The sequence below is a fragment of the Temnothorax americanus genome, unplaced genomic scaffold (assembly GCF_048541705.1).
Source record: "Temnothorax americanus isolate GAGA-0224 unplaced genomic scaffold, ASM4854170v1 Scaffold9, whole genome shotgun sequence".
NCBI classification, from domain to species: domain Eukaryota; kingdom Metazoa; phylum Arthropoda; class Insecta; order Hymenoptera; family Formicidae; genus Temnothorax; species Temnothorax americanus.
In genome coordinates, this window is record NW_027509812.1 from 1,802,287 (window position 1) to 1,828,944 (window position 26,658).

Sequence of the window (26,658 nt, forward strand, 5' to 3'; positions counted from 1 at the left end):
GACGCAGCGCTGCCAGTGCTGCCACTACTTATCCATGACGTCGAACACGCGAGCGAGCGGCCCAGCTGTGCCGGAGAGGAGTAGTTTGTAGTTTGACAATCGCGGTTTGTCTTTCGGGAAAAAGCGCGCTGCGCACTTCTTCCCGATCGTGCGATCCACGATCCACGTCTGTCGGCGAGGCGGGTCCTGCAATGACGTCGAAATGCAGGAACCGAGATTGCGCGAATAAAATCAGACACGGCGCGCCTAAGCTGCAGGAGGTGCTGCGTGAGGTTGGGAAAAGTCAATGTTTACTTACTCTTTTTAAGATTTCCGTACGATAATAATGCGCGAACGAGAGGGGACGTGCATTCTTTCACGAGCATTCTCGTGCGCGTAAAATATTTCTCGCGCCTGTTTTTTTTTCCTTATTCTGGTCGAAAGCTTAATATCCTTGGTATCCGATTTTGAATACCGTGGACCTCTGTATGGACCTGTGATAAAGAAAGATTATATTAGAATTGAAAGAATAATGTTTATCGTGATATTATATATATATATATGTATATAAGACTCTGTTTTTTCTTGCGCTCTTACATTGCTCGATCTATTTTTAGAGATGTCGCCAGAGAATGCGAGAAAAGCGGAGCCAATTATTTAACAGACACAGAATCGGCTTGGAATCTAATTGGAAACCGGTACAGGACACATTGACGGAGATAATACGCCAAGAATTCAAGAGTCTGGCTACGTCAGACGACAGTGGCACAAGTCTTACATTTAGAGAGATTGACGAGCCTCTAACTCAGGAAGAAGCGATTAAATTAGAAAATGAAATTGTTTACGAACAAGGTTTGATCAGCAAAATTTCATACACTTTTTAGCGAAATTTTACTCGTTACATTTTGAATAACCTAATAAATTTCGTAATAATTGCCAATAACTTGTTATTGTAACAAGATTTTGATAGAAAATAATATTGTTGCAGAACAATGGATAGTCCAAGAATACGAGAAGATTTTGCAAGACGAGATTGATTACTTTGCGACGTATGCTGACAACGAGAATAGAGAAGTATTCTGTCCTATGTGCCAGAAAGCCATACTAGCGGAGGAAAATAATTGTGTAAATTGTCCAGTCTGCGGACTAAAATTGACAGGTCGTACCATGCAAGAAGTGAGGCATTTAATTAACCAGAGTGTAAACGTCCATGCGTTCAATTGCGTTCAAATGCCGGTATTCATGGTAATACCTGATAATTGTAATCTCAATTTGTATCTGATATGCCATGACTGTTCCACTTTAGCATTGATTTGCTGATTATTTAACTGACAGCTTTTATAATTTTCCAAGATGAGAACGAAAAACTGCTGAATAATTAATATATACTTTCATGCAAAAATATTAAATGCTGTCAATATTAATGTGTCCAAAGATTACGAGATAATAACGGTGAACGAATGCTATAATTTGCATTAGAACAGAGTTTTTTTTATGGTAATTATAATTATAATTGTGTTTTGTATTAGGCTTTTTTGTAAGATTTTGTAAGGAGGATATTTATAAACTTAGCTTACGTATACCTTGTTTCAATTTATAAAATCCAATAAAAATTAATTGTCGAATTACATTAAATAATATTTATTATGAGAACCTTCCAAATGTGCCACTTTCAATACGAACTAGTTTTGTCATAAAAGAATATGTTACGTATCTGTGTACTTCAATTTTGATTATCTTATTTTTAATGTAATATCGTTCAGCGTTATTATTTATAATAGCTAACAGCAACGATCGCGAGAAGGTAGAGAAAAAAAATACATTAGTTTGGATTTCTTCATGTTGTTATAACATTTGAATAATAACATGTAAATCTTTATGATTATATCATACATATTGTACAAAAAAAAAACATCCCTTCGATGAGTTCACTTATATTAATTATCACTTATGCATTGTACATACATGATGTAAGTTGAGTGAGGGCATCTATATATTGTATAAAAAAAAATAACATCCTTTATGCTCTAGAACAAAACAACAAATTAACAGAGTGTACACAGCGAAGTGTCAATTTAAAAAAGTATTTAGCTTTCAGAGAATTAACTATTTCGTTCTCTTTTAACATCGGACTATATACAACATTTCACGTTAACAAAAAACATTACAATATGCAGAAGCCCTTTGTAGTTTAAGCTATATTCGGTGTTCATTTGCAAATGATTTGTACATTATCATATAAATTTTCATATTAAACATCTCATTTTACATAACGGTATATGTTAAGTTACGAGCAACTCCCTTTTCATCATCTCCACGCAATTGTAAGCTATATACGCCTCTTACTAGTGTAGTTGTGCAGTTTAATTTAATAGCGATACATTTATATCAAATAAGTGAGAGTTTAAGAAAATTATTTGCATCTTTACTCTTCAAGTCCCATTTCTCCAAAATTTATCTCTTCACCCTTGAATTATTTTTGCAGTCTATCAGAACGTTTATGGCACTGATTCTATTATTTTTAATTCGTTACTTATATTTTATCGTATTAATTCCGCGAAGAAATGATCTCTAAAGTTAAAAAAATTTGTTCATTACTCGGTCTGTACTGCTTTAATAGTTATTATAATTCCTAATCACAATTATGTGATAATTTAAATCAATATTTAAATAATATTTTTTCGAAAGATTAGTAAAAATATTAATATAGAAACCCAATCATTTTTTAAATCAATTAAATTTTAGATTTCTGTATTCCTATATGTTATAATAATCGTATTCATTAAGCTTTCGAGCTGAAGAATTATCTCAAAGCAGTGGAATAAATTTTATCATATATAAATGCTTACAATGCATAATAATTGAAAAATTGTATAAATATATAGTAACTCTTTTCTTTATGTTTTATAAAATACTCTGTAAAGATATCATTAGAATATTCTTTGATCTCGTGTATAGCTTATACGATACTACGTACAATTGGGCAAAATAAATTAATCGTGAGGAAAAGTACACGTGAAATGTTTTTTATCATAAAGTAATTATTTGCGAATGATTGTGCCATACCAATGACGTATACCATCAGCATACATACCGCAGTTTAACTGTATAGTATGTACGCGTATATATATTTCTTTTTAATTAACATCTATAATATAAAATTTCTTAATGTTTTATAGATTTTACAGCTTTAACGTGACGTTGCAATAAAAAGAGGAATTGCACTTAAATTCTTATTTCTTCGTTTACGTTTCGGTTACTGATTAACCGAATTACGTCTTCTTTTTGTTTCGCATAGACTAACTTAAGTTATACGGTAACTATCATCCCTTATATATATCGCGCGTTTATATATATCTAAACCTTGAACTTTTTTTATATACAAACACGCTGTTGAATTCATGCACTTGATCACTGCATGGATCGTCGGCGTTCTGTTCGACTAACCGCCGCGAGTGCTTCTTCGGGAAGGCGAGTTGGATTGGTTAAAATATCAGTGGCAGTACATAGAGACCTTAGAGAATTCAGAACAGCTGAAAATGATATTTTGGTCAAGATAATTGTACAAACATTTATTGCATTATGTTGCATGCGTTTCTTAATGTATTATTTAAAAATTTTCATTCTTATAACATATTATTGTCGCATAGGAGCTGACATACAAAAAAAAATTTAGAAAAATTGCAGTGCCTAGAAAAATCTTAAAAATAATAATCTCGAATGATCTTTTTTTCTTACTGTCATAGTTGACTTCTTGTGCCATACACACTTTGTATGATTGAAAGCAATGAAAATATTTAAATGTACGTTTTTCGATATCTCCCTTGTATACAAACCTGGTCTGAGATCAACAAGTGAACAATGTTGCTCTACCCACAATAATGTACTTTTATATAAATCATCGAGACTCGCAGTGGAGACTGAAGCATTAAAGGACAGCAACAGCGGTTCTAACAATATACTGAACTGATTATTACATTAAGAAAAATTATCTTTTAGAATCTTGTACATTTTAGAGTGAATCAACGCCTTCAAACATAATGCATCAAATAAAAAGACAAAAAGGATACAATCCAGAATTTCCAGTTTTGTTGCGTACGCGCACGTACATATTCGTCAAACATCTCTTTCATTTTGCTGGTTCTATGTCTAGAAACTGGAGCACCCGTTGCAGGAAGCAGAGATTGACAGGTACTACAAAAATAACATCACGAAGCATTAAAGACTACCCTATTTGTGTAGATACCTAATTATAACTTATATTTATATAGATATAAATTCAATATATTTGTTCGTGACTTACCAACTAAATATTATTTCTAATAATTATTATTTACAACATCTCTCTAATTTATTGGAAGTATGACTTGAATGTACCTAATAGACGTATTAAGGCACTCGATTTGTTGTTTCAGGCTAGCCATCTCCTCCTTTAATTGATGTCTCTCCGCTTTAAGTTGCCGAATATAATCCGCCCCTTTCTGTAACATCGCGGCTTTGCTCAGTTTCGCATTGGAATTCTGACTGAGCTGCGGTATCAGACTGTGCAGCATGTCGAAGCCATTTTTGATGTTATATCTACGCTTCTGTTCCGCATGAATGTGGCCGACTCGCCTCTGCTCTTTATACTGTCCCCTTTCCGAATCCTTCATATATCCACGAGTAGGTGATAAAGGACTACCTATGCTCATGGGGCTGTGCAGAGGGCTAAGGCTTAAAGCCTGGGGACTGTGTGCGTTAGAGCTGCTATCCTTTGGTGAACCTATTGGACTATTGTGGGACTGATGCGTTTGATTGTTCGCATTTAAGAGAATCTGTTGAGCTGTGGATGGTTGCATTGTCTGCAAGATATCAGTATAAATCATTGATTCCGAGCAATTTAAGAATACATATATTACAAATAAATAGATTGATTTCTATACAATACCTGTTGCTGTGGTTGCGGCTGCTGTATACTAGAAGTCTGCATTGTTTGTACATTCACTGGGGTCGTGATGTGTTGTGTTGTTGTTACTTGCGTTATTTCTACCGTGAAGATAATATTACATACGAATCAGTCAACGTTTATCAAATATTTGTTTTATTAATATAAAATTTAATGAAATTTAATTAATATCGTAAAGATATGTTGCACAAACTATAATTATGTTCAATGGATTTTTGATAAGACTTTTATATTTTTCGTACAAAAACGGATGAGATTATGATGGAATACATACTATTTGTAAGTAAATGTGCAAGCAAAGCGTGGCTATTCAAATTCAGGGCTGGATCGCTCACTGCAGATACTAGAGGTGGTGGATGTATCCTAGGCGCCGTTAAAGAAGAACTGCTTCGGGATCTATTTCTCCCTTTTATTTCATGATACTAAAAAAATTCAATGCAATTTCATTAATAATTGAAAATGTTTCGACCGATACACTTAAACATTATTTTAAAAACTGAAGATTTAATAGATTTTCTTTAGACTGTCGATCCGTAGATTTGTCAGTCCATTCTGTATATCAACGCGAGTGAGATACAAACCTTTGGTATGGCAAAAATCTCTTCTTTTTCCGCGTTGGATGTTGTCGGTTGAGGTAACAGCTTGGTGTGCAAAGTAGACGCGGGAAGGTCCAAACTGGATGATGGCCTACACTGCAACAATATCTGTGATTGTGATGGTTGCTCCGTCGAAGAAACCGATACCACTTGTTGCGTGTGATGCGTCTGAAAAATAACAACAGGCATTAACTCCACATACTCGTGACGTTCGACAAGCGTTACCATAGTTGTTACCTTGAAACTATTGGTGCTAAATTTACACTGTTGAGCATTGAGGTTTTGTACGAGGTTTGAAAACTTATAGCACTGCTGCTGTGGCTGAACGATCTTGTAAGGTTTGCTGGACATCGGCGAGGTGGTTGGCAAGGGTCTTATTGCTTGATGCTGGGTTTGTAGTTGCGAATTAACTTGTGTCGCAAAATTATGCTGTACCGCCACCAGATTTTGCACGGTGGCGGCAGTGATCGCGGGTATCTGACTTGCGTTAACCGTCGACTGATCGTTCAGTGTCGCAATCTGTACGGATTGCGGCTGATTTTGCACCGGTGTTAACCGCAGCGCCTGAATCTCCATTGCGTAAGACTGCGGCTGCTGCGATTGGAAGCTCGAATTCTGTTGCTGCGTGGCTGCTTGATACATATTCTGCTGCTGCTGTTGATGCTGCTGTTGATGCTGCTGTTGCTGCTGCTGTTGCTGCTGCTGTTGTTGTTGCTGTTGGGATTGCTGTATCACGCGACTATTCCTCGACAACGTCGGTCTGCTACTCCTAGTCTTTTCTCGTATGGGTTGGTTCGTCGTAACAGACGCCTCGAAGTTTGGCTGAAGAGCGTAATCTTCACTCATAGCTCTAAATGGAAAAGAGTAATATATCCGGGAATTATAATCGTACCTCTTTATCCGCTTATCCAAATTTCGTAATACTCACATGTTATTTCTATACACATTCGCTGCTTCAGGTTGAGGCTGAGTATATATTTTGGCGGTGTACTGGAGATTCTGCATGCTAACCTCTTGCTCTTCCCGAGACAGCTGTTGCTGTTGCGAGGTCTGTTCGTTCTTTATCGTCAGATCCTCGCCTATTTCGTTTATCTGATTAATCGGTGTCATCAGGTCCAAATCAGAATAATTAGTGTTTAGGTTGCTATTCCGGAACATATCGTCTTCTTCGGGTACGGGAGGCAATTTCGAGTTTAGGAATTCTTGAATCAAGATATGCAATATGTGAGAAACGATATATCGTGCGAGAAATGATATAAAGTAGATGAACATTATGGTATACCTTGCAATGGCTCAAGGGTGTCCATGAAATCATCCAGGTTCGGTTGCAAGGGGCCTAGACTGGGTTGAATAAAGTCCGCTAAGCTGGCACCTCGCGCTGTCGAACCATATTTTGTGCATTATAATATTTGTAATATTTCTATAAGTAGTGTAGTTTTGCTTCTACGATCGTCAAATATTATAATTATGTATAATTTTTCCAAACTCAAGAATACGAGCGGATATCTTCGGATTGAACATCTCAAAAAGAATTACCGATTTCTCTAGGATCAGGAAAGTATATTGGTTGATTCGAGGTGATGGTTGAAAAGAGCGTATCGGTCATCAGTTCCATGTAGTCTTCGTCAACCATCATACTCTCCCCACCTGGAGCACCGCTCGTACCTCCGAATGCATTCCCCATACCCATACCGAAGTTACCGGTAATCCCACATCCACTGCCCCAATCGAGCATGTCCATTGATTCCATCTAAAAGAAAGTGAATGTATTGAAAAGTATATCTTGCATCATGTCCATGTTTTATATCTTGTTATGTGATGAAAAACAAAGAAACCTATCTCTATTCAAGCAAGTATGACGATAAAAAGACAACGAAATCGAAATTTATTAATTATTTGTCATCAACCATCAATTTTCTATCTTTCAAAGTATCGGAGACATTTTTTTCAAATATTATACTACAGTACATGCTTTCGCAAGGGCACGTACCATTTCTGTGCCATCCTTGTTCGTCCAGCCAAGAATTTTGTTTCGGTAGAACATACGCCATTTCTTGTATTCCGCTGTGACGGCCGCGAGCTTTCGTTTCCAGTATTTTCCCTCTAAGACCACCGCCTGATAAGAAATACGCCATTGATTCACGCTCACTAAGCGCAATTTTTATTAGCGAACGTAAAAACATTTTACGACTTTTACGAGCTTACGCGGATCTTCTTACTACTTCAAGCATGCAATGCTGTATATGCGCGTGTGTGCGATCTGCTAGTGACACTTCGAGGAATTATAAACCGCTACGAATTATCTAATCAAATGAGACGTCGCCAATTTGCGATAAAGATAATTTCCATTGCCCAATTGCGTAATTGGGCAAAATCAAATGGCGCAATAACGAGCCATTGCTATATTTAATAATCATTAATATCGACATCCGATGTCGGATTTGTTGCTGATATCAAGATCGAATGGTTATTGAAGAAAATTATAACGATCAATTCTCTAATCCTTTGCGACTGTTCTAAATACGAATAATACGGAAAATATCTCCGTAAAATTGTACGTTTTATATAAAATCAATATATGCGCGAGTATATTGTCGCGAAATTTTAAATTAAATGTTGGAGAGACCATACCTCGGGTTTGTTATGAGTATCCACGTCAAGTGGCGATGCAAACTGGCACACCAGAGTGTTTTGCTTCAATATAACTAAAAAAGAAAAAATTATTCTCCGTTGAAAATAAATTTTACGAAATAATAAACTGATCGAAAATCGTATAATAGTGCCAAACCAATTGCACATTCAATAAATAAATATATAATAAATATATTTTCTCTGATATATATATATGTGCTTAGATTTTGTAAAATTTGCCGATATTTTGATTTGAATAATAGTAATAAAAAAGACGTAGTTCTACGTCAAAACCAATTTCATGTTCTTCAAAAGATATATTGAAGTAATTGCATTTATCGCAGATGAAGCAATTACCTCAAATATAATTCGAAGGTCCACGTTTCCGCAAATTGGTAATCATTAGATGATAAACCGAGCGCATTTATTATTATATAATTGCCGTACTTAATTTTATATTTACGCTACGATTATCAACATACCGTACGATAAGTAAAAGTTAAAAAAAAGCGCCGCCTTTTATGTAATCAAGTATAAATATACTTATTAAAAATTATATATATAGCTGCAGGCAATTAAAATGTAACTAATTGTAAGAAACGTCCCAAAATACAATTCAATTATATTTACTTCTAGATTATTTTTTCAACACACATCATTATTTTCTTCCTCAATGTTATACATAATTTTTTTATCTCGACATCTCGTTTTTTGGCACGGTTTTTCGTGCTTGGATCAACAAATTGGGCTAATACAGTTCGACAATTGTGTATAGATATATATATACAGGTAAAATACGAGCCTCCTCGGCTCGCAATGATAAGTTGGACTTGCGCCAGGTGAGTATTGATGCGAATGTAGCACACGGAGATGGAACTCTTTAAATAGACGGGTAATTACTTATCTGGTCATTCGACGAATAGCAAGACAGTTGGTAGCTGTCTGAACTCGATAAACAGCACTCTGCGTATATCACGGTAATTGAAGTATCAATGAAAGCGGATTGAAACTGAAGTATTTCGACCAAAAAAAAAGGGATGATAGTTTTGAGTCCAAAATTCGTGTAGAATCTGCTATAAATATAAAAGATTTAAATGAAATAAATTTATAATTTTTTATGTCGATTCTCTCTACATGCAAAGCTGCATTTAAAATAAACTTTACAAATTATGTGGATTTTTCATTCTTGCATTGGATACTTCAATGGAAAAGTACAATATTTAAACGTGGAAACACTTTCGGGAACGAACTAATACGATCGTTTCATTTAGTATCGAGTGTTTTGATCAATAACACGATAAAAATAGATTAAGATCGAGTTTGCGAACATGACGATATGATGAAGATAACGAAGCAAACCTGAAGCTTATCAATCAATTGTATTGCTCTGCGTTTTTTTCTTCATAAAACAAAGATAGATTTACGGAATGATAAATTATACATTTATATCAGAAGATATTCTAGAGTTCCTGTGTTTATTTTTAAAACATATCGGCTGACAGAAAGTGCTAACAAGTGTTGTTTTTTTCGCTTACACTGCATGTGCCAGCATCTCCAAATCACGTTGTTCAGTCTGATTTTGTCCTTCCATCTCAGTCTGATGCCTTTGAAGCGATTCCACTTAGGCGATGTCAGCTTCTGTCTGGAACAAATCCAAATGCCCATACGTCATACCCACTGTGGTAATTAAATTCGAATCTTGTATAATCAACATGGAGGATAAAAAATTTCTATGTCTACATATATCATGTAAGGTTTATCACTAAATTTTTTTTACTATGATATAAAATATAAACGAACCATGCAAAGATCATACATTATTTCAGAAGATTATTTCATTTTTATATGTATATAAAGTGTTGTTGAAAAATTTGGACAAACTTCATTTCAGATAACTCTTTTTTAAATTTGGAGTTTGGAATTTTCTTATTATAATAATAAACATTTGAGTAAATATATTACCTTTTTTCAACATTTTAATTTTCCATATCAAATATTGTGATACAACTACATAATTCAAACTCCATCAAAATGAAGATTACTCGAAATTGAATGCATCACTTTATTCAATAGTATTCGGTACTTGAACTGTGTATGAGATGGAATATAATCTATGTGCATTGCAAGAAAACATTTTTCTATTATTTGTAACAAAAAGAGAACAAAATACGAGTCAGTGATCTAATAACGAAATTAGTGTATCAATAGCTTGTATCGGGGCTACTTCTTGGAATATATTTCAGTCGGCGAAACACACGTTAATTTAAACTGCTGTCTTCAAAACATTTCAATTAGGCAGATGCATCGCAGTAATTTTAAATAAATGCGACCAATAATTTTGACTCGTCAGTAGACGAGTGTTTGCGATTTCGACTTATCGGCAGGCTCTCTATCTCTATGGAAAACACCGTGCGCTTTGTGCGAGCTTTCCAAGACGCAGTTAGAGTGATTAGTGAATTTCCACGCTAGAGTTCAACAAACGGCATGTTTACATACGCATTTCTTCCTGGCATTTGTGACTTAACATAAATTAAAGGCACATTTAATAAAAGTCGTACATTTTTGTCATGTAAGTATTATTATTGCTGTTGCAATGTTCTCTTTTCTAACAAAATCTCTAGTTTCTTTGTGAAATTGTTCTACAAATTCGATCGCGTATGTCTGTAATGTTTAATATTAATTAATACACAGTATGTTGTACATAAGAAAATTAATGTACGAAATTGAATACTGTAACATGGAAACAATTATAATACGAATATTATAATATAAAATAAATATAAATATATATTTAAATGTCTTTTCCATCTATATATATAAGTTAATTTTTCACGGTGGGAATATCTGAAACATATTAATAAATTCGTCGTTAAGTTTTACATTACATGAAGAAACATTTATCTTGGCTTTTTGAAACACGCAATCGTAAAATCCTACGGCGAGCTTTTCGTTATCGTCTTGTTCGTCGATATATCGCTGACCAGAGAGAGAAAGAGAGAGATAGAGAAAAGAGTCAAGAGAGAGAGAAAATAATCTGTAGTCGGAAGATTTCCACTTGCTCGTATCTTTGCGACGAACGTATAGCGAGGGTTCTTCTCCTTGGCATTAGACCCTGGCCGGCCGGTTCTTTTCGTGTTATTGCCATTTCAATTTTTATATAATTTTCGAAGAGATTAGATAAGGCCACAGCGCTCGAAAGACATGGCGGAGAAAAGAAATACTTAACTGTAACGAATCCAATATCGTTTCTGTCCGAAATTCTTACGAGACGACTCGTGAGAATTCCGTTAAAATGGAGGACTGATAAGTAAAAAATAATCATAAAGAATTATCGCGCGCGCGGAAGTATATGCCAGATTAATATTAATCCCGTGAAATTAATTAAAGTAAAATAAATGCGCTGTATAAAACAATTTGTAGATATGTACGTTTTTTTCTGTTACATATACCTATATCTATACAGCAACAGCTCTAGTGAAGTAAAATTACTCCATAGTTAAATGCTAATTTTATGTTAGTGATAAGCATATATAATAAATATAGTGAAACTTTTTGCTGATTTTATTATTAATTATTCTTACGGATAATTTGGCTGTCATTATGATGTCGTTACAAACGTATATAACGATGTCTTAGCAAAGTTGCAATATCGCATTATATTGATCTTAAGAATAAACACAGTTCAAGGCGGGAGTAGATTTCTTGTGTGAGCAACATTAGTTTGAAAATTCCAGGAATTCATTACACAGAAAGAAAAAGAGAAAAAGAGGAAGAAGAAAAGTTATCAGAATCAGCGCTGTGATTAAGCAGACTAAAACATACATTGCTGATATAACAACTTTTGTTAAAGTTTTGTTACTATCGCTGAGTTATATGGCTACCGGATTTTACGACTAGATTTGCTATATATAGTATTAGGTAATCCTCTTTTCCGTGTTTGCTATTTATTCATTACGACGAATACACATGTTGCAGAAATTATATTAATAACAAAATCCTATTTTTAAAAGTCTAGAATTATGCTCTTTTATTTTTTTTTTTTTACGATTAAGGTTTGTGTTAATTGTATTAATACAATTTTTTTGATTCTCTAATAACTTCTGTTTGTCTGAAAACACGCGAGTCACCGTCTTTATTTGCAAATTTCTCATTTTCGCAACATTAATGATACCCAGTGCTATAGAATCTCATTATCAGATAATGCGTTATTTGTTCGCTGCACGATACGCCGTTCGGTTGAGATCAACCATCGCGTAGCGGAATTTTCGATTATTATCGTATTGTCGAGAAACTCAATGGTGTGGCAAAACAGATATCGCATTTGTAGGAAGATTTCCGAAAAAAAAAAACCCACCGACGATAAATAAACTGCTACGCACGGACTGAACAAAAGAAATAACGAGCCACTAGCTTCGATAAGCGCCACGAATCCCTCGATACCGTTTTTATTTTAAGCTTTTCGCGGTTTTAATTATCTGAGTTATAAGAAGAGAGCAAAGATCGCGCCGTGAAAACTAAATTCGTCTGCCTTTAATTTCTCGTTAAGTGCGTCTCGAAGATAATAAATTAATTTCACGGCAAAAATTTCCTGGATTTTAAGTTCCTGGATCTAAATTTTTCCAATAATATAATAACTCTTCGGAAAGAATTAAAGATTTTTATTAAGGAAAAAAAAAGAGATTCTAAGAGCTAAACAATTCAAAAATAGTCTCTTAAATCTTTGTCGAGGTTAGTGTTGAGATGAAAAATTTCCTTGTTCAAGAACGATGACACGTGGATAGATTATCGCGGCGCGCAATAGCTCAAATAGCAATGGAAGAGATATTATCGATCACTGTAAAAATATACAGCGGGTATATACCTAGGCCATACGGCTAGGAAACAGAAATAGACTAGGTAGGTGGGCTACCGATGGGATAGGTGGGCGAGCCTCCGGTGGGCCAGCTTTCGACTCGCGGATCCTCGGTCCTCGGTCTCTCGCACGCCTTGCTTGTTGTCCGTCGTGCGGAAGCGTTACGTTGCCGGCGCGTACACGCGCTACGCGCTATGCGCTACGAGCGTATGTACTCACCGATGACGCAGTGGCCTTGGTCGATAAAAGACTCTCGGAGGAGAGGAGGCTTTTACGGTAATCTGCGGTAATCTAGGCGCGATTCGTCGTTCGAGACGACGACGGACGACGACGACACAACAATCGAGATTAAGCGTGATACGGGCAAGTCCGACGTTTCCGTTTTCGAAGGATCTTGCGCCGAGACGTTTACCAAAAGCTTACGCGCACGGCTGTTGGCTGAAAGGCGAGAATCTTGTTATACGGATTCGCGCTACTGCGTCTCGATCACCCTCCGAAAAGCTTGTAAATCGTAGATCGTCTCTTGACCCGGAAACCGTCAATGTATCGATTTTCAAGCAACTGTCATCATTTTTAATCATACGCGTTATTCGCTAATCGCAACCGCGGAGATGCAGCGGACGTGAGATACGCTGACGTAAGGCGTAAAACGCGATAGCGTGCAAAGAAAGCAAACTTTCTCATGATATATGCGGTAGTGCTTGTGCAAGGAAAAATCTACGATTCGCTTGCTGTGATATATCACAAGAATTACGTGAGCGACTTTAAACCCGATTTTCTATTCCACAAAAGAAAAAAAAACCTAAAAAAAAAAAAGTAAAATAAATCAATGCAAGATAAATCATATTACATCAGAAGTTACTCGAAGCATCCAATGTCAAATGTTGTTACTAACTTTATTTTTTCTTTTACAATTAATATTTTATCAGAATGTGTGTGGACTTGCTCAAGTTGTTGACAAAGACACAGAGATTATTCGATAAAATATATCCTTCGCCGTCAACGACGCTCAATCGTTCTGCAGTCGAAGAATGCAGAGAAAACTGAAGAGAAGATCAGTTTTACCTTTCGCAATTCGGTGTAAGTTTTTGTCGAGCATGGATGTTCTTATTCTACGTCATTGCCGCGAATATCTTACGATTGATTTAACGATAGCTGCATTTAACGTGCACTATGCAACGTAAGACGCTGGGAACGGACGTTAATGCGTGCATTGTCGATCTCATAAAAGTCGGATTAACGACGTAAACACGGAAATTCCATCTATTCATATTTTCTTTAAAGTGCAGCGTGATATCGCGATAGAGAACGCAGTCGGAAGTTTACCGATTAATTCTGTATTGTCGACTGACGTGTATCGTTGATGATTTGCGCAATTATTTGCTCTAACCACATATCCAGGATAGAAAGGAATAAATAAGTAAAAGTAAGATTAAATAGATGGCTATATACAAGTTCGTCGTAAAAAAAATAAAGATTTAAAGAACAAATAAATTTCTATTTTTTACGTCATCAAAGGTTTAACATTTTTAACATTTATAATTTTATATGTATATATACACACACACATATATTCTTTTTCTAATATAATACTTTAATTTTTCGATATATTAATATTTCAATATAAATTTAATTTCAACGCGCGGCTCCGCTCATAGTGTTCACAAAGTTTTACAGTAAAAATTTTTTGTTGCAATGCAAATTTAATAAATAATGTCAGTGAATAGTTTCCCATGATACCTATAATAGATTTAATATAACTCGAGTTTTATATCTCCTAAAAATAAATAAACACAAATCTACGAATAAGTGATAGAATGCTGCATCACGATTATTAATTTGTTAAAAAATTTTCCGTTTCTATTGGTGATCTGGGATCGCTGACGTATAAAACGTTGATTATTGTACCGCTGACATGAATATCTTTCATAATAATCAATTAAGTTGCGAGGGTTTATGTCATAATTACGCAAGAAATATGCACCAGCAGAATATACACAGGCACAGTTTTGTTATTGCAATAAAAATTTATTTTTTAGCTATACCGATATGAACTTATCGTAATCCATTATAATTCCCCATACATTCGGCCTTTAACGCGATAGGCATGCAGTAAAATTCGATCGATATCAAGATCTTCGAGCGATAATTGCGATTAGAAAAGTATTAAAATTTACGTACCGATTTAAGTTTGCGCAGCAGGACGTTTGCGAAAAGATATTCCTCGAAAACCAATCGATAGCACTGTAAGCCGATGTCATTGTATCGGAAGGAGAAAAATGCTTGAAGCACTCGCAGGCTGTTCTAAATCACTTTCCTAACTTCGTCTAACTTTATCGTGACTTTTGTATCGAAACAATAACGCCATCACGAGAAGAATTTCAACAGATACGTTTCAATCGGTAGCTATTACTGATGTGCAAACTGATCCTTAATCGTTTCACTTGTTCTTTTTTCCGCAATAAAACGCCCAGTCTAACGAGTCGTGATTAAATCAACATCTAGTTATTCAAATCTATGCGCGTGAGAGTCGATGCTGCACTAGGAAACTACTCATATCTGGAATATAAAACTATTTTTAATCTATATATAGAAGAGTTATCTTTTTTCCGCTCGTTTGAGTCGATCGTACAATTCTCAAAACAGTCCTGATTGAAAAAAAAAAAGTAAAATAGACTCATTCACATTGCACATTAAAAGATAATTAATAAAAACAAATCCAATTTTCAGCTTATAAATTTTAGTAAACAATGTAGCATTCGAGTATCCAAAGGTAACTTTTTTCAATTCATTTTGCCTCCTATTTGCTGGAAGTAGTGCGTATATAAAAAGAACGTATGAAGAGATCTTTTTTATTGGTTCAACTTGCGATATTGTTTTTACGATTTACATGCGGCGCCATTATCGTTTTATTTTTATTTATCCTGAATTACGTTTGCATTGCGATGTTTATTAAGAGGAAGAGCACAAAACCTTATCGTCGATAACGCGGGACGATCGAAACGTGGCACGTCTTCCATCCATCAGGGTCACCAAAGATATAATTAATTTGGCTTCTTGTTTGTCAAAGCATTAAGAACAGAAGCCGATACTATGTAGCGCGTTATCGGCGCTAGATTTACCGCAGAATTGATTGAAATTACATTGTATCAAGCGGTGCCGATACATTGACCGAATTGTATTATTGATGTTACCTTCAAATTGTGATGTTTGCTCTCTTGACAATTCCGACTCGTTGCCTTATATAACGTTAAATCGTATTAGTGTATTAGATATCAAATAATAAATATAATAAAATATAATAAAATAGTTTTATATCGTAAGAAAATACAGAAATTATTATTTTAAATCACAAGTTATACTTCAAAAATAATATTCTCGTAATTCCTCTATTATCTTTGGCAAAAAATAAACTATGAGAATGTACATATAGCTAATGAAAGAAAGATAAGACAGTCTTTTACTTTTTATACAGTGTTAAAGTTCATTTTTCACCATTTGCTAGTTAACAAATCATACTTAATAAATATTACATTTAAAAAATTATAAATCACTTTTTTTGTCACGGTTTCAATTGCGAATTAATTAACTCAATCAAAATTTTTCAAAAAGCCACAAATGTAGCTAAGTGCCGTTAAAACTGCACGTGCGAATATATATAGCTTTTGCTGCAGGCGTGCCGCAATGAATCAGCTGTAGCTGTAACGCCACCGAATATGTCGGCACATGAGGAACACGCTTAATGTTTCTGTATGATATAATGTTTTGTGAAACGATTTTTCGCGAGATTTCCATACAATTTTAATAGATTTCTGCAATGTGAATTCTTATCGGCGCGGCGTCCTAATTTTTTATTTAATTAAATCAGCATTCTTGTGAATATTATAATACTTTTATATTTTAATGATCTGTTTGATATCAGCATGATATATGCATAGAATTCTACAGAAAAATAGTCGCAAAAGAAAATTTTATATAAAATATTATATGGAAAACAGACCAAGAAGTATTATGTAAATCTATGCGAAATGAAAGGGAGAAACAAAAAGATCTATTTCTACCAAGTTTTGTAAATCAAAATATTAATGGTTTTTCTTAGTTTTTCCTTAATTTGATCTTTGATTTGAAATAAGATCAGTGGGATTGTAATGTAAATATAAACTTGGGTTAACTTTAACTCAAGTGTGTTTAGGGCAAGAGGAAACAATCGCGGCGTGTGTCGTCGCAGGGAAAACGGAAATTGTCGGTAGAAGCCGTGCGTGTGTTCGTCGACGTTCGCGACTTTAGCGAGGCCGCGCTTAATTGCGGTGTTGTCGTTTGGTTCTACGGCCTCTCTTTCATTAATTCAATTGTCCTTTATCAGCGGGAATGCTACCGACCAGCCTAGACCGGGCAGCATTTGTCCGGTTGCCGAGCAAGATGTGCCTTTTTGTTTTTTTCCGAACAAGAATACTTCTTTCTCTTCCTTCGGTACTTCCGCAATTTTATCGCGGATGTAAGACCTGTTTTAGCCTTTCTTAGCGTTACGGCATGTATTCCGGAAGAAGAAAGATAAAACAAATGAAGGGCTGGAAGTGAAATTAAAACAAACAGATCTATCTTTGGCATGGATGTTTTATCGCAATTAAACTCGCGATTTAATTGAATTATCGAGTCGAACATGTTTCCGAGGGAGCATCATTTTCTGTATTCTTTTAGCTCGTATAATTGAATTCGCTGCTGAGAAAGTTTCAGTCATTGTGTCTCTCGTTTAAAAAGAAACGAAAGAGATGCGATCATCAGTTCAATTCTAATTCTTTCATTGCATTATTTGAAAGTTTGTAATATTGCATTTTATAATATTGTAAAATTTGTGTACTAAATTTTTGTTACATTGATATTAATAAAGTGATAAAAATTTAGAATAAAAACGAATAACTTCTTAAAGCCTAATTTATGTGCATGTATTTACCTTTAACTTAGTTATATTTAATTTGATGTTAATCATTAATATTGACATCACTCACAAATAAAAATTTTCAAGTTTTAACAAAAGAAACTTTATATAGACATTAAATAATTCAATATATTTTATATTATTTTGAAACTTTCTTTCTCGAAGAAATAAATATGAAAAATCAAGGGTTAAATTCTCACACAGCTTGTAAAGCTTGATCCCGATTAAAAGAAGAATTTAAGATAGTTTAGAGGCAAACCGCGCGATTGTGGATCGAGTAAAACGGCCCACTGTACCGTTTTACTAGACGGACATAAAAAAATCGCCGGAGAAAAGGAGGAACTCACCTGTAGGCGAGGGACATGCACTGGAAGAGTTTGTTCAAAGACGTCTCGATGCTCAGCTGCTGGGAGGTGCTCTTGTCATTAAAAGAACTCGCGAATCTGTCGTGGAAGAAACCTGGCGGGACGGTGATCGAGAATCTGGCGGTCTGCTCTTCCTGGTCCGGCACCGGCACGGCGAGATCGTCCTCGTCATCCTGCGCCTCGGCCTCGAAGTCCGACACCATGAAGTGGCCCGAGTGTATCGTCTCCCGCGAATCCCGTCCGCCGTTTTTCTCCCGCTCATTATCGTTGCCGGCGCCAGGGTGATGAAAGCCGCCCTGGCTCGTCATCGCCGATGGTTTTCGGTATATCAATTCCGCCTGCATCATTCCGATCACCTGCGGACACGAATAGATCCCTTCGATACGCGAACCTCACCTCACGAACCTTACGTCCTCGATCGAGAATAAATGGAAAGTCGAGCGCGCGAAGGCGTTTGACCGCTTGATGCGATTGCGAGATATATAATTTGACAATGTACAGTTCGACAAAACTAAATTTTGCACTAAACAATTTGAGCCACATTTTATATTCAATTTATGCAACAAATTATATACGTTAAAATAACCGACGATAATAAAAATATCAATTAAAAATCGATAACAACATAAAATATTAATTGAAAACCTATGATATTTCAATATAATTTTTTGCCGATTTTTTCCTGCACAACTGAGAGAGAGAGAGAGAGAGAGAGAGAGAGAGAGAGAGAGAGAGAGAGAGAGAGAGAGAGAGAGAGAGAGAGAGAGAGAGAGAAATATAAAGAAATGTACTATTGATGCACATTTGCAATAAGACAAAATTAAGCAGTTAAATGAATCAAAGCTTAATTGGAGTAAAAATTTTTATCGCTCACCAATATTATAAATGAATATGACGACAGATTAAAAAATTTTGCTTTATCTATTTTGCGGCCTAAAATAAGATTGCCAAAGTGGTATGTAGTAGGATTAGACGACCTCGTTTCAAGAAATTGCGCGCAGCAAAGTCTGGGTGATAGAAGAAAGGCTTGACAGACACAACAAGTCCCAGTTATCGCCTGTAATAAATTCAGCTCAACGCACTCCCTTTTTTTAAGTATACATATTCGAATATCAAGAGAGAGAGAGAGAGAGAGAGAGAGAGTGTGTGTGTGTGTGTGTGTGTGTGTGTGTGTGTGTGTGTGTGTGTGTATGTATTGTGCGTGTACCGAAGTATAAGCTATAAAAAATCAATACTTAAACACGTTATCTGTATCAATATTATAAAATCGATAACACGTGCCTAGATATTTTCGTTAGACGAGTCGGTGTGTAACGCCATATATCGTAATATTACCTAATAATAACGCAACGAGATTGTTAGACAGCACACGAAACGCGAATACACGTGGATCAGAAACGAGTAAAGCACAATACACCTGCGATCGTATGATGGAATAAAGATCTCGCGAAGGAGAAAAAAAAATTCTATCTTTGTAATTAAATTAATATCGATTTTAATATCACTTCGTCTATAAGTCTAAGGGACATGAGACTCCGACTGGCGCCAGGCTTCCTGTCGATACGCGATTAACAAGTTTATTTCGCGATAGCACGTGGCGGGGAGCGATCGGAACTCGGAACCTCCCGTCGGTTGAATAATCCTATCGTCGAAAACGCAGGGCCGATACAGTTTTTTACGGTTCGAACGTCAATTTCTATGAACAATCGTGAACACGTGGCGTTCTCGATGGTCAGTGACTTCTCAGAGCTATATATAAAATTAAATGCGACCGAGACAATTCATCGTGACGATGGCGACGTGTCCCACGTAATGACGAACGTGATGATCAAACGTTGATCTAGCCGGTGGTGCGCAACGAATTTTCGTGTGTGGACAATTCTCTCTTATTTCATTTAAAAAAAAGTGATTTTCTTTATAAAATAAGATGGAACTTCTGTCTCCCGACGATATTTCACGAGTAACTCTGTCGTGCAGCCTGTTTTAACTCTCTGACGCCATATATTTCAGGCGAACCAAATTTCGTGCCTGTGTTGATGATTTAGGATTACCGAATGTATCTAAACGCAAATATGATTAAGGGACTAAGGTTGCTTGTAATATGTTCACGTGTTAACCGAATGGATTGATGGGAAAACATGTCTTATTTATAATTTATGTGGAATTTGTAGAATTTCATATTTACTTTAGCTCGAAAACACACAATTTCTACGTTCATCATGTCTGAAAATACGCGCTTTAGTTGATTCATAATACATTTGAGATTGAACCGTGTTTCTCATTAAGTTATGCGACTGGATCACTCATGGATATGTAAAATATAAAGAGTCAATAAATTAAGATGTACTGGTACTGATATAGGACTTAGGTCTTTTTATTTCGTTCTCATTTAATCGACTATTAGTAAGATACTCACTATTAACGTACTAATAACGATATTATTAATCGTATATCGGATGCCACTTCTAATCGCTCGCGAGATTCTGAAGAGTCCTAGATTTCTTCCCTCTAACGCAATCCTAATTTATCACTTTATCACAGCATACAGATAGCGCGCTATGAATAGAAGGAATCAGGAGAGACTCAAGAGACTGTGTATAACTTTGAGGGCCCAAACTGGCGCTCCACGTGGTGACGAAACAAGAAAATTTCGATAGGGAAGCGATTCGGCTCCATTAAGACAACCTGTTAACACCGATTGCAAGTCACACGGAGTACGTATCCGAGATCACCCGTTATAACCGGTTTCCCGCGGGTTCTTCCCGTTCGTTATTAGTTATTGTCCGGCCATTGAATTCCGGACGGCGGCGCTTCAAAAGGTGTAACAAGAAGTAACGTCTATATCTTTGGCTAAGGTTCAGATACGATCGTACGACTTGATTGTTTATACGATTGTCGATTATCGTAAGTTCATACGCGGCCAGGTATATATAGCTTGCGTTTCTTTTTCTTTCCTTCGGCAATCTTAATACGCAAGTACTTGCGACAGCTCACGCGCGTCATTTTCCGGCGAGCGGATTCAGCGGTATGGCATTAGACGTCGAGAAATGTGAAGGTGTTCCGTCTCAACGTTGCGAATCGTGTGCACAACATGATACGTGGAAAACGATAATTTATGCACGTAGCACGTATACGTGGTCCCTTCATATATTCGCGTTTCGTATCGCCAAAAGGTAATTTCGTTAACTGCGAAATATCCGCTTTTCGCTAAAAGTGCCTGCAACGTCGTCTGTCGCGGAAATATCTCATTGCTCGACCTACGGCGAAACTCTCTTAAAAAAATTCAATTTTTCACATAAAAACTAAATATCACGTTGAACGTTAACAGCATTATAAAAGCGAAGAAAGCTGTAGCGCGAAAAAAAGAAACGTGGATTTTTAAGCTTTGACTTTTAATATATTAAACATGTTAATCAGTTAATATTTAATATGTAATTAATTGATATATTGCAATTATCTGACAATTTATATAAAATATTATTTCTCAGATTTCTCGACAAGCCAGTTTTTCAACACTGTTCCGTAACACGCCGGTACCTCTCACTATCTATAAAGTATTAATGCCCTTTGACCCTCTCGAGCTCGCTCTATCGCAGGGCGAAGTCAAATGCCTTATCCGTTCGCTCATTAATGTTCGTCGTGCGAGCGCGCGCACCGCTTAGATTTCGTCGGATCGTACAGATAAAAGCGAGTAATTACAGTTAATATGGTGTAAGGCAGGCGCATCTCGTATTATTTTTCCAAGAGCATACTAAATGAAGTGCGTGAGTGAGTTAGTTAATTAAAACTACGTGAAACACAAAATTCACAGCATCTGATATTGGGGCGCGTTAATAAAATTTTGATTTGCGTTTTAACAACGACGTATACTTCTGGCATTTTTCCGTCCGATCCCAGCGGGAAAAATTGACGCTATTATTTCTGATTTACGTTAGAGATTTCAGACAGACGGAAAATCTCGTTAATCGAGATCCAATTTTGTGATTTTGCACCAATCTGGCAATCTCTATAAATCTAATCTTTCTAATAAAAAAAATGGAATTATTTGCTACCAGTTATATTGTATTATGCAATTATTACGTTACATTAATTTATCTGATCGATACACGGAAATGTTTATAACGGGGAAGAATATAAGTTGGGTCAAGATTAATTCAGCTTACATTATTCCATAAAATAATATTATTTTTAATCCATTTTCGTGATTTATTTTCAGCATCAATCAACATTTTCATTATATTTAAAACTGATATTTATTCGAGACCTGCCATGCCGGTTGGGCAAAAAATTCTAAATTTTGCTTTGAAACGCTCGACACCACTTCAGTTTCTTAAATAAATAAATAAAAAATAAAAAATAAATAAAAAATAAAAAATAAATAAAAAAAACCATGAAGACACGGTATCTCGCACAGTTTTTACAGTCGTTACTTCGTTTTGATTCGCCAGAAACGCGGAAACACGGTCGCTCTAAGGCGTGCAAACATGAGTAACTCTCCTCAGTAGCAAACACAAGTTCAGGAATTTCTATACCTTCCATTGAGCTCTAAAGGAGGGTCCACATTATCGAGCCAAACCGCGAACCGAGCCCCGAACCGAATCTCGAGCAGAACTTGCAGACGAACCTCAAATCGAACTCCATCGCGAACCGCGAACATGAGTTAAAATTTTTTGGAGTTAAATCTCGTATTGAAATTTATAATAAAATTTATATAAATTCTTAATACATGTATGCAAAATGCATATTTATATTTACAATCGTATTTTTTAACATTGCAATATATATATTATAAATTTATTGCGTATTTATCACAGGTTTAGAGTATGTTTATGCAATATTAATTCTAAATTTTGTTTTATGGTTTGAAAAGGAATTAAGTTTTGAATACAGAAAAATAATAAAAGCACATATACATATATTCACTCACCTCTTTTCCTGTTTCCATACTTTTTTTATTTTTGCTTTTTCTTTTTGCAGAGATGCCAATATAATGTCGTCATCTTTTTGTCACTATCACATGTCACTATCACATTCGAGTTCTTTACTTATTTCTTCTTATAAAAAAAGTATATGAAAACAGGTAAAGACGACTAAATATGTGTATACATATGCGTGCTTTTATTATTTTCTTGTATTCAAAGCTTAATTCCTTTTCAAACCATAAAACTATATATTTAGAGTGGTTACAACTATATTTAATATTGCATAAACACATACTCTAAATCTATGATAAATACGCAATAAATTTATAATATATATTGCAACGTTAAAAATACGATTGTAAATATAAATATGCATTTTTTTAATTGTTATAAATGTTTGGGATTTTTAGCGTCCCGTATATAATAATCTTTTCTGCTCATAATCACTAATTAATTTTAAACATTTTTTATCAGACCATTCCATTTTGTCTATCAGTAGACGTGTAGACTGCACATACGTGGATAGAATCAAATACAGCGACTGGGCAATTACTCACGTTTTCTTTCATCGTTCATTTTTTGTTTTTTGTCATTATTTGTCTAGCTCGAAGCTTAACTACCAGTCTACCATCCGACAAAGCGTGTAATCTGATCATAAATAGCATCTTTTGATGTTTCGTCGAAATACCGACTTTTGGTGGGACACTGCGAGCCAAACCGCGTATCATTAAAATCCTTGTAAATTCGTGGGGTGAGTACGCGATGGTTCGCACTGATGTTCGATTCGAGGTTCGCGAGCCTCGCGCGAGCCCGTTGGCTCGACAATGTGGACGCATGATCGGCTCGCAACGAAGTTCGGCTCGCGGTTCGGCTCGATAATGTGGACGCATGATCGGTTCGCGGCGAAGTTCGGCTCGCGGTTCTGCTCGATAATGTGGACCCTGCTTAAGGATTATCGGGGCGAAACACAGCGGTCGGGCACGCGTGTTTACGACGCGTTGCCTCATCAACCTCATTTCGCGTCGGAATGGGGACCACGTATGGGGAAAACGGAGAATTCGGGGCACGGTGCCTGTGAACACAGGCGGCCCTAAGAGAACGGATCCTGCCTTACATTCCTTTAATGTGTGTCTGTGTGTGTGTGTTTTCGAGTTTAATACCAAATTTAAAACAATCTTAACACTAGAACGACGATTAAACGTATACTGTTTAAATATGTATTAAACATATGTATAACTTAAAAAAAAAAAATAAATAAATAAATAAATAAATAAATTAATTAATCAAGTTAGCTCTCGTTCGCTAGCCCTGTCTCCTCAATTCGCCTAATCAAGTTAATTACATATATATCTTGCAACGAAAATCATGTAAAACTTGAGAAAATGCATAACCGCGTTGTTTAATAACAACATTATTAATTAAACAACCGCGTTGTTTAATTAATAAAAACATTACTTAGACTGTCGGTGGTTCTAGTGTTAAACGTAAGATCGGATATGTACCGCCCTGAGATAAAACTATCTCGGCGCAAAATGGAACGTCCGCCCGCTTCAACATCGCAAAAGCTCCGAGGAAGAGGAGCGAGGGGAAGAGGAAAACAAAGGGTACAGCGTGTAGCTAAACAAACGTACGACGACGGTACGCACGAAGCGACGGCGACGGTGTACGTGTACACAAACGGCTTCCCTCTCATCTCATCGCTCCGTAATTTTTCATATATTACCGTCGCCCTTCCCGCCCGTCTGTTTAGATATACTACGACTCCTTTCTCTCTCTCTCTCTCTCTCCCTCTTTCTCCACGGGGCGAGCCGTTCGACAATCGGCTCAGGCGCATCGCGGCTCTCGTTATCGCGTCACGATTTTTATCGCGAGCCCCTGGCTTCGCGTTTCATGGAAATCGCCCGCACGTTTCTCTATCCTCGCTATAGCTCGCTGCTGCTGCTGTGTTCGTTCTCTCTCTCTCTCTCTCTCTCTCTCTCTCTCTCTCTCTCTCTCTCTCTCTCTCTCTCTCTCTCTCTCTCTATCTTTCTCTCCGCCCACGGATCAAATAGCGCAGTTAAGCCTCCGCAGTTAAGCCCGCGAGTCGTTATCACTCCCGTTTCGCGTCGGCGAGCTGTCCCCCTCGACGATCTAGAAAACGACGCATCTGCACGGACGTCGCGCACCAGATGTTGCTCCAATCCGCGGGAACAATTTGCGTTGCGGCCGCGACGACCGCGACGTATGTGCGCGCGCGGGAGCACTTTACGATGAATCGCGCGCGCGCGCGCACACGCACACGTACACGCACACGCACGAGACGAGCCTTCGTCGCACTCACCTTCTGGACCTATCTCACAACTCTTCGTCACCGTTCCCCGTCTCTTTCTCTCTCTCTCCGCCGTCGATGTGGCCGCCGACGCGCGGCCCGTAGGAAGCAAGCTCCGAAAATTACTTCTGCCCCGCGATCCCGTCGGAAAAAAAAAAAAAAACACTTGGTCGAGCACCGCGATCCCGGCGCTTGGTCTCGCGCTCGCGTCTTCGCGACTCGCGGGCTCGTCAGGCTGGGCCGCGAGGCGCCGCGCCCGGACGCGGCCCGTACGCGCTATTGCACGGCACACGCTCGCTCATGACGGCACGGCGACGCCATTTGCGCACCACACGAATATCGGTATTGCCCACAATCGCCCGCGCTACACGACTGGCGTGACTGGACGGCCGCGGGCCGACCACGCGCGCCACTACGCACAGCTGACGGAGGAATGCGGCCGCCGCCGCCGCGCGCCGCGCGCGCCGACCAATAAGCGGCGCGCGCCGCGTTTCCCCCACCCTTTCATGGCCAACGGCGCTTGCCGCCGACGCGGTTTTTTTAAAATCGCGCGGTATGCGGAGCAGGATGCGAAACGAAGGCTCGCGCGAACGGAGCTGCGCGATTGTTCAGGCAGTAGAAACAGGTGAGTGTGAAACTCGAAAAGTTTGAATACTTTAAACGAAACATTTTCATGAGCCATTAGAATTGTTGTATGATGAAAAATGCGCGTGAAATAATATCGATGTTTGTAATTGAACGTTAATTAATGTTCGTAATTAATCGGTATGTCTAATCTTTTTTTTTATATTTTAATGTTATTGTATATTTATGTTAACGAATATTGAAAGAGTACGCTTAATAGTTTTATATCTTGCGTATGAAGGGAAGATTCTTTAAATCTGTCTGACGTATGGATGGCTATATTGTTATTGTTAGTTTATTATAAATAAAAGTTTGCATTCCCCAATCAAAGAATTCGTTTAACACAACTTTGCGGGAATAATTGTCAAAATTCTTTATGTTAAAATATGTGACTAAAAAAACAACGAAAATAACGTTTTCTATACTTAATTAACTTTTATAGTATTACTTTAATTATTTCGGCGTCATATATATAAAGTATACCTGCAAAAATGCAATTC

General features: G+C 36.8%; 2 protein-coding genes across 7 annotated transcripts; one reads left to right on the top strand and one right to left on the bottom strand.

The window, feature by feature from the left end:
- The first annotated feature begins 29 nt into the window (after positions 1–29).
- On the top strand, positions 30–1,949 carry LOC143908185 (RPA-interacting protein). The gene is made up of 3 exons (XM_077425607.1): positions 30–272; positions 597–831; positions 968–1,949. The coding sequence occupies exons 1-3, from the start codon at positions 192–194 to the stop codon at positions 1,297–1,299; spliced, it is 648 nt and encodes a 215-aa protein (XP_077281733.1). The 5' UTR covers positions 30–191; the 3' UTR covers positions 1,300–1,949.
- Positions 1,802–25,968, bottom strand: Mondo (MLX interacting protein mondo). Of its 6 annotated transcripts, none has more exons than XM_077425597.1 (16): positions 25,547–25,968; positions 18,287–18,660; positions 9,687–9,793; positions 8,152–8,225; positions 7,511–7,636; positions 7,057–7,270; positions 6,803–6,898; positions 6,449–6,722; positions 5,758–6,370; positions 5,506–5,688; positions 5,199–5,346; positions 4,907–5,004; positions 4,357–4,820; positions 4,050–4,173; positions 3,816–3,945; positions 1,802–3,512 (listed from the first exon to the last, which is right to left on the bottom strand). In XM_077425597.1, exons 2-16 carry the CDS (start codon positions 18,649–18,651, stop codon positions 3,391–3,393), a joined length of 3,138 nt encoding a protein of 1,045 aa, XP_077281723.1. In that variant the 5' UTR covers positions 18,652–18,660; positions 25,547–25,968; the 3' UTR covers positions 1,802–3,390. The 6 variants fall into 6 exon arrangements, with proteins under 6 accessions (XP_077281723.1, XP_077281727.1, XP_077281725.1 ...); XM_077425601.1 differs by lacking the exon at positions 25,547–25,968 and adding an exon at positions 9,052–9,221 and having other exon boundaries at positions 9,687–9,789; positions 18,287–18,428; XM_077425599.1 differs by lacking the exon at positions 25,547–25,968 and adding an exon at positions 9,052–9,224 and having other exon boundaries at positions 9,687–9,789; positions 18,287–18,428.
- Between the last annotated feature and the right edge of the window lie 690 nt (positions 25,969–26,658).

Excerpts from the sequence above, each read along its gene's own strand:
- LOC143908185 (XM_077425607.1), top strand. The coding sequence starts at position 192 with ATGACGTCGAAATGCAGGAACCGAGATTGCGCGAATAAAATCAGACAC. Across the intron at positions 273-596 it reads TGCAGGAGGTGCTGCGTGAG|AGATGTCGCCAGAGAATGCG; the intron begins GTTGGGAAAAGT and ends ATCTATTTTTAG. Across the intron at positions 832-967 it reads TGAAATTGTTTACGAACAAG|AACAATGGATAGTCCAAGAA; the intron begins GTTTGATCAGCA and ends ATATTGTTGCAG.
- Mondo (XM_077425597.1), bottom strand. The coding sequence starts at position 18,651 with ATGATGCAGGCGGAATTGATATACCGAAAACCATCGGCGATGACGAGC. Across the intron at positions 6,723-6,802 it reads CACCCTTGAGCCATTGCAAG|AATTCCTAAACTCGAAATTG; the intron begins GTATACCATAAT and ends TCTTGATTCAAG. Across the intron at positions 5,005-5,198 it reads TGCACATTTACTTACAAATA|AAATAACGCAAGTAACAACA; the intron begins GTATGTATTCCA and ends TCTTCACGGTAG.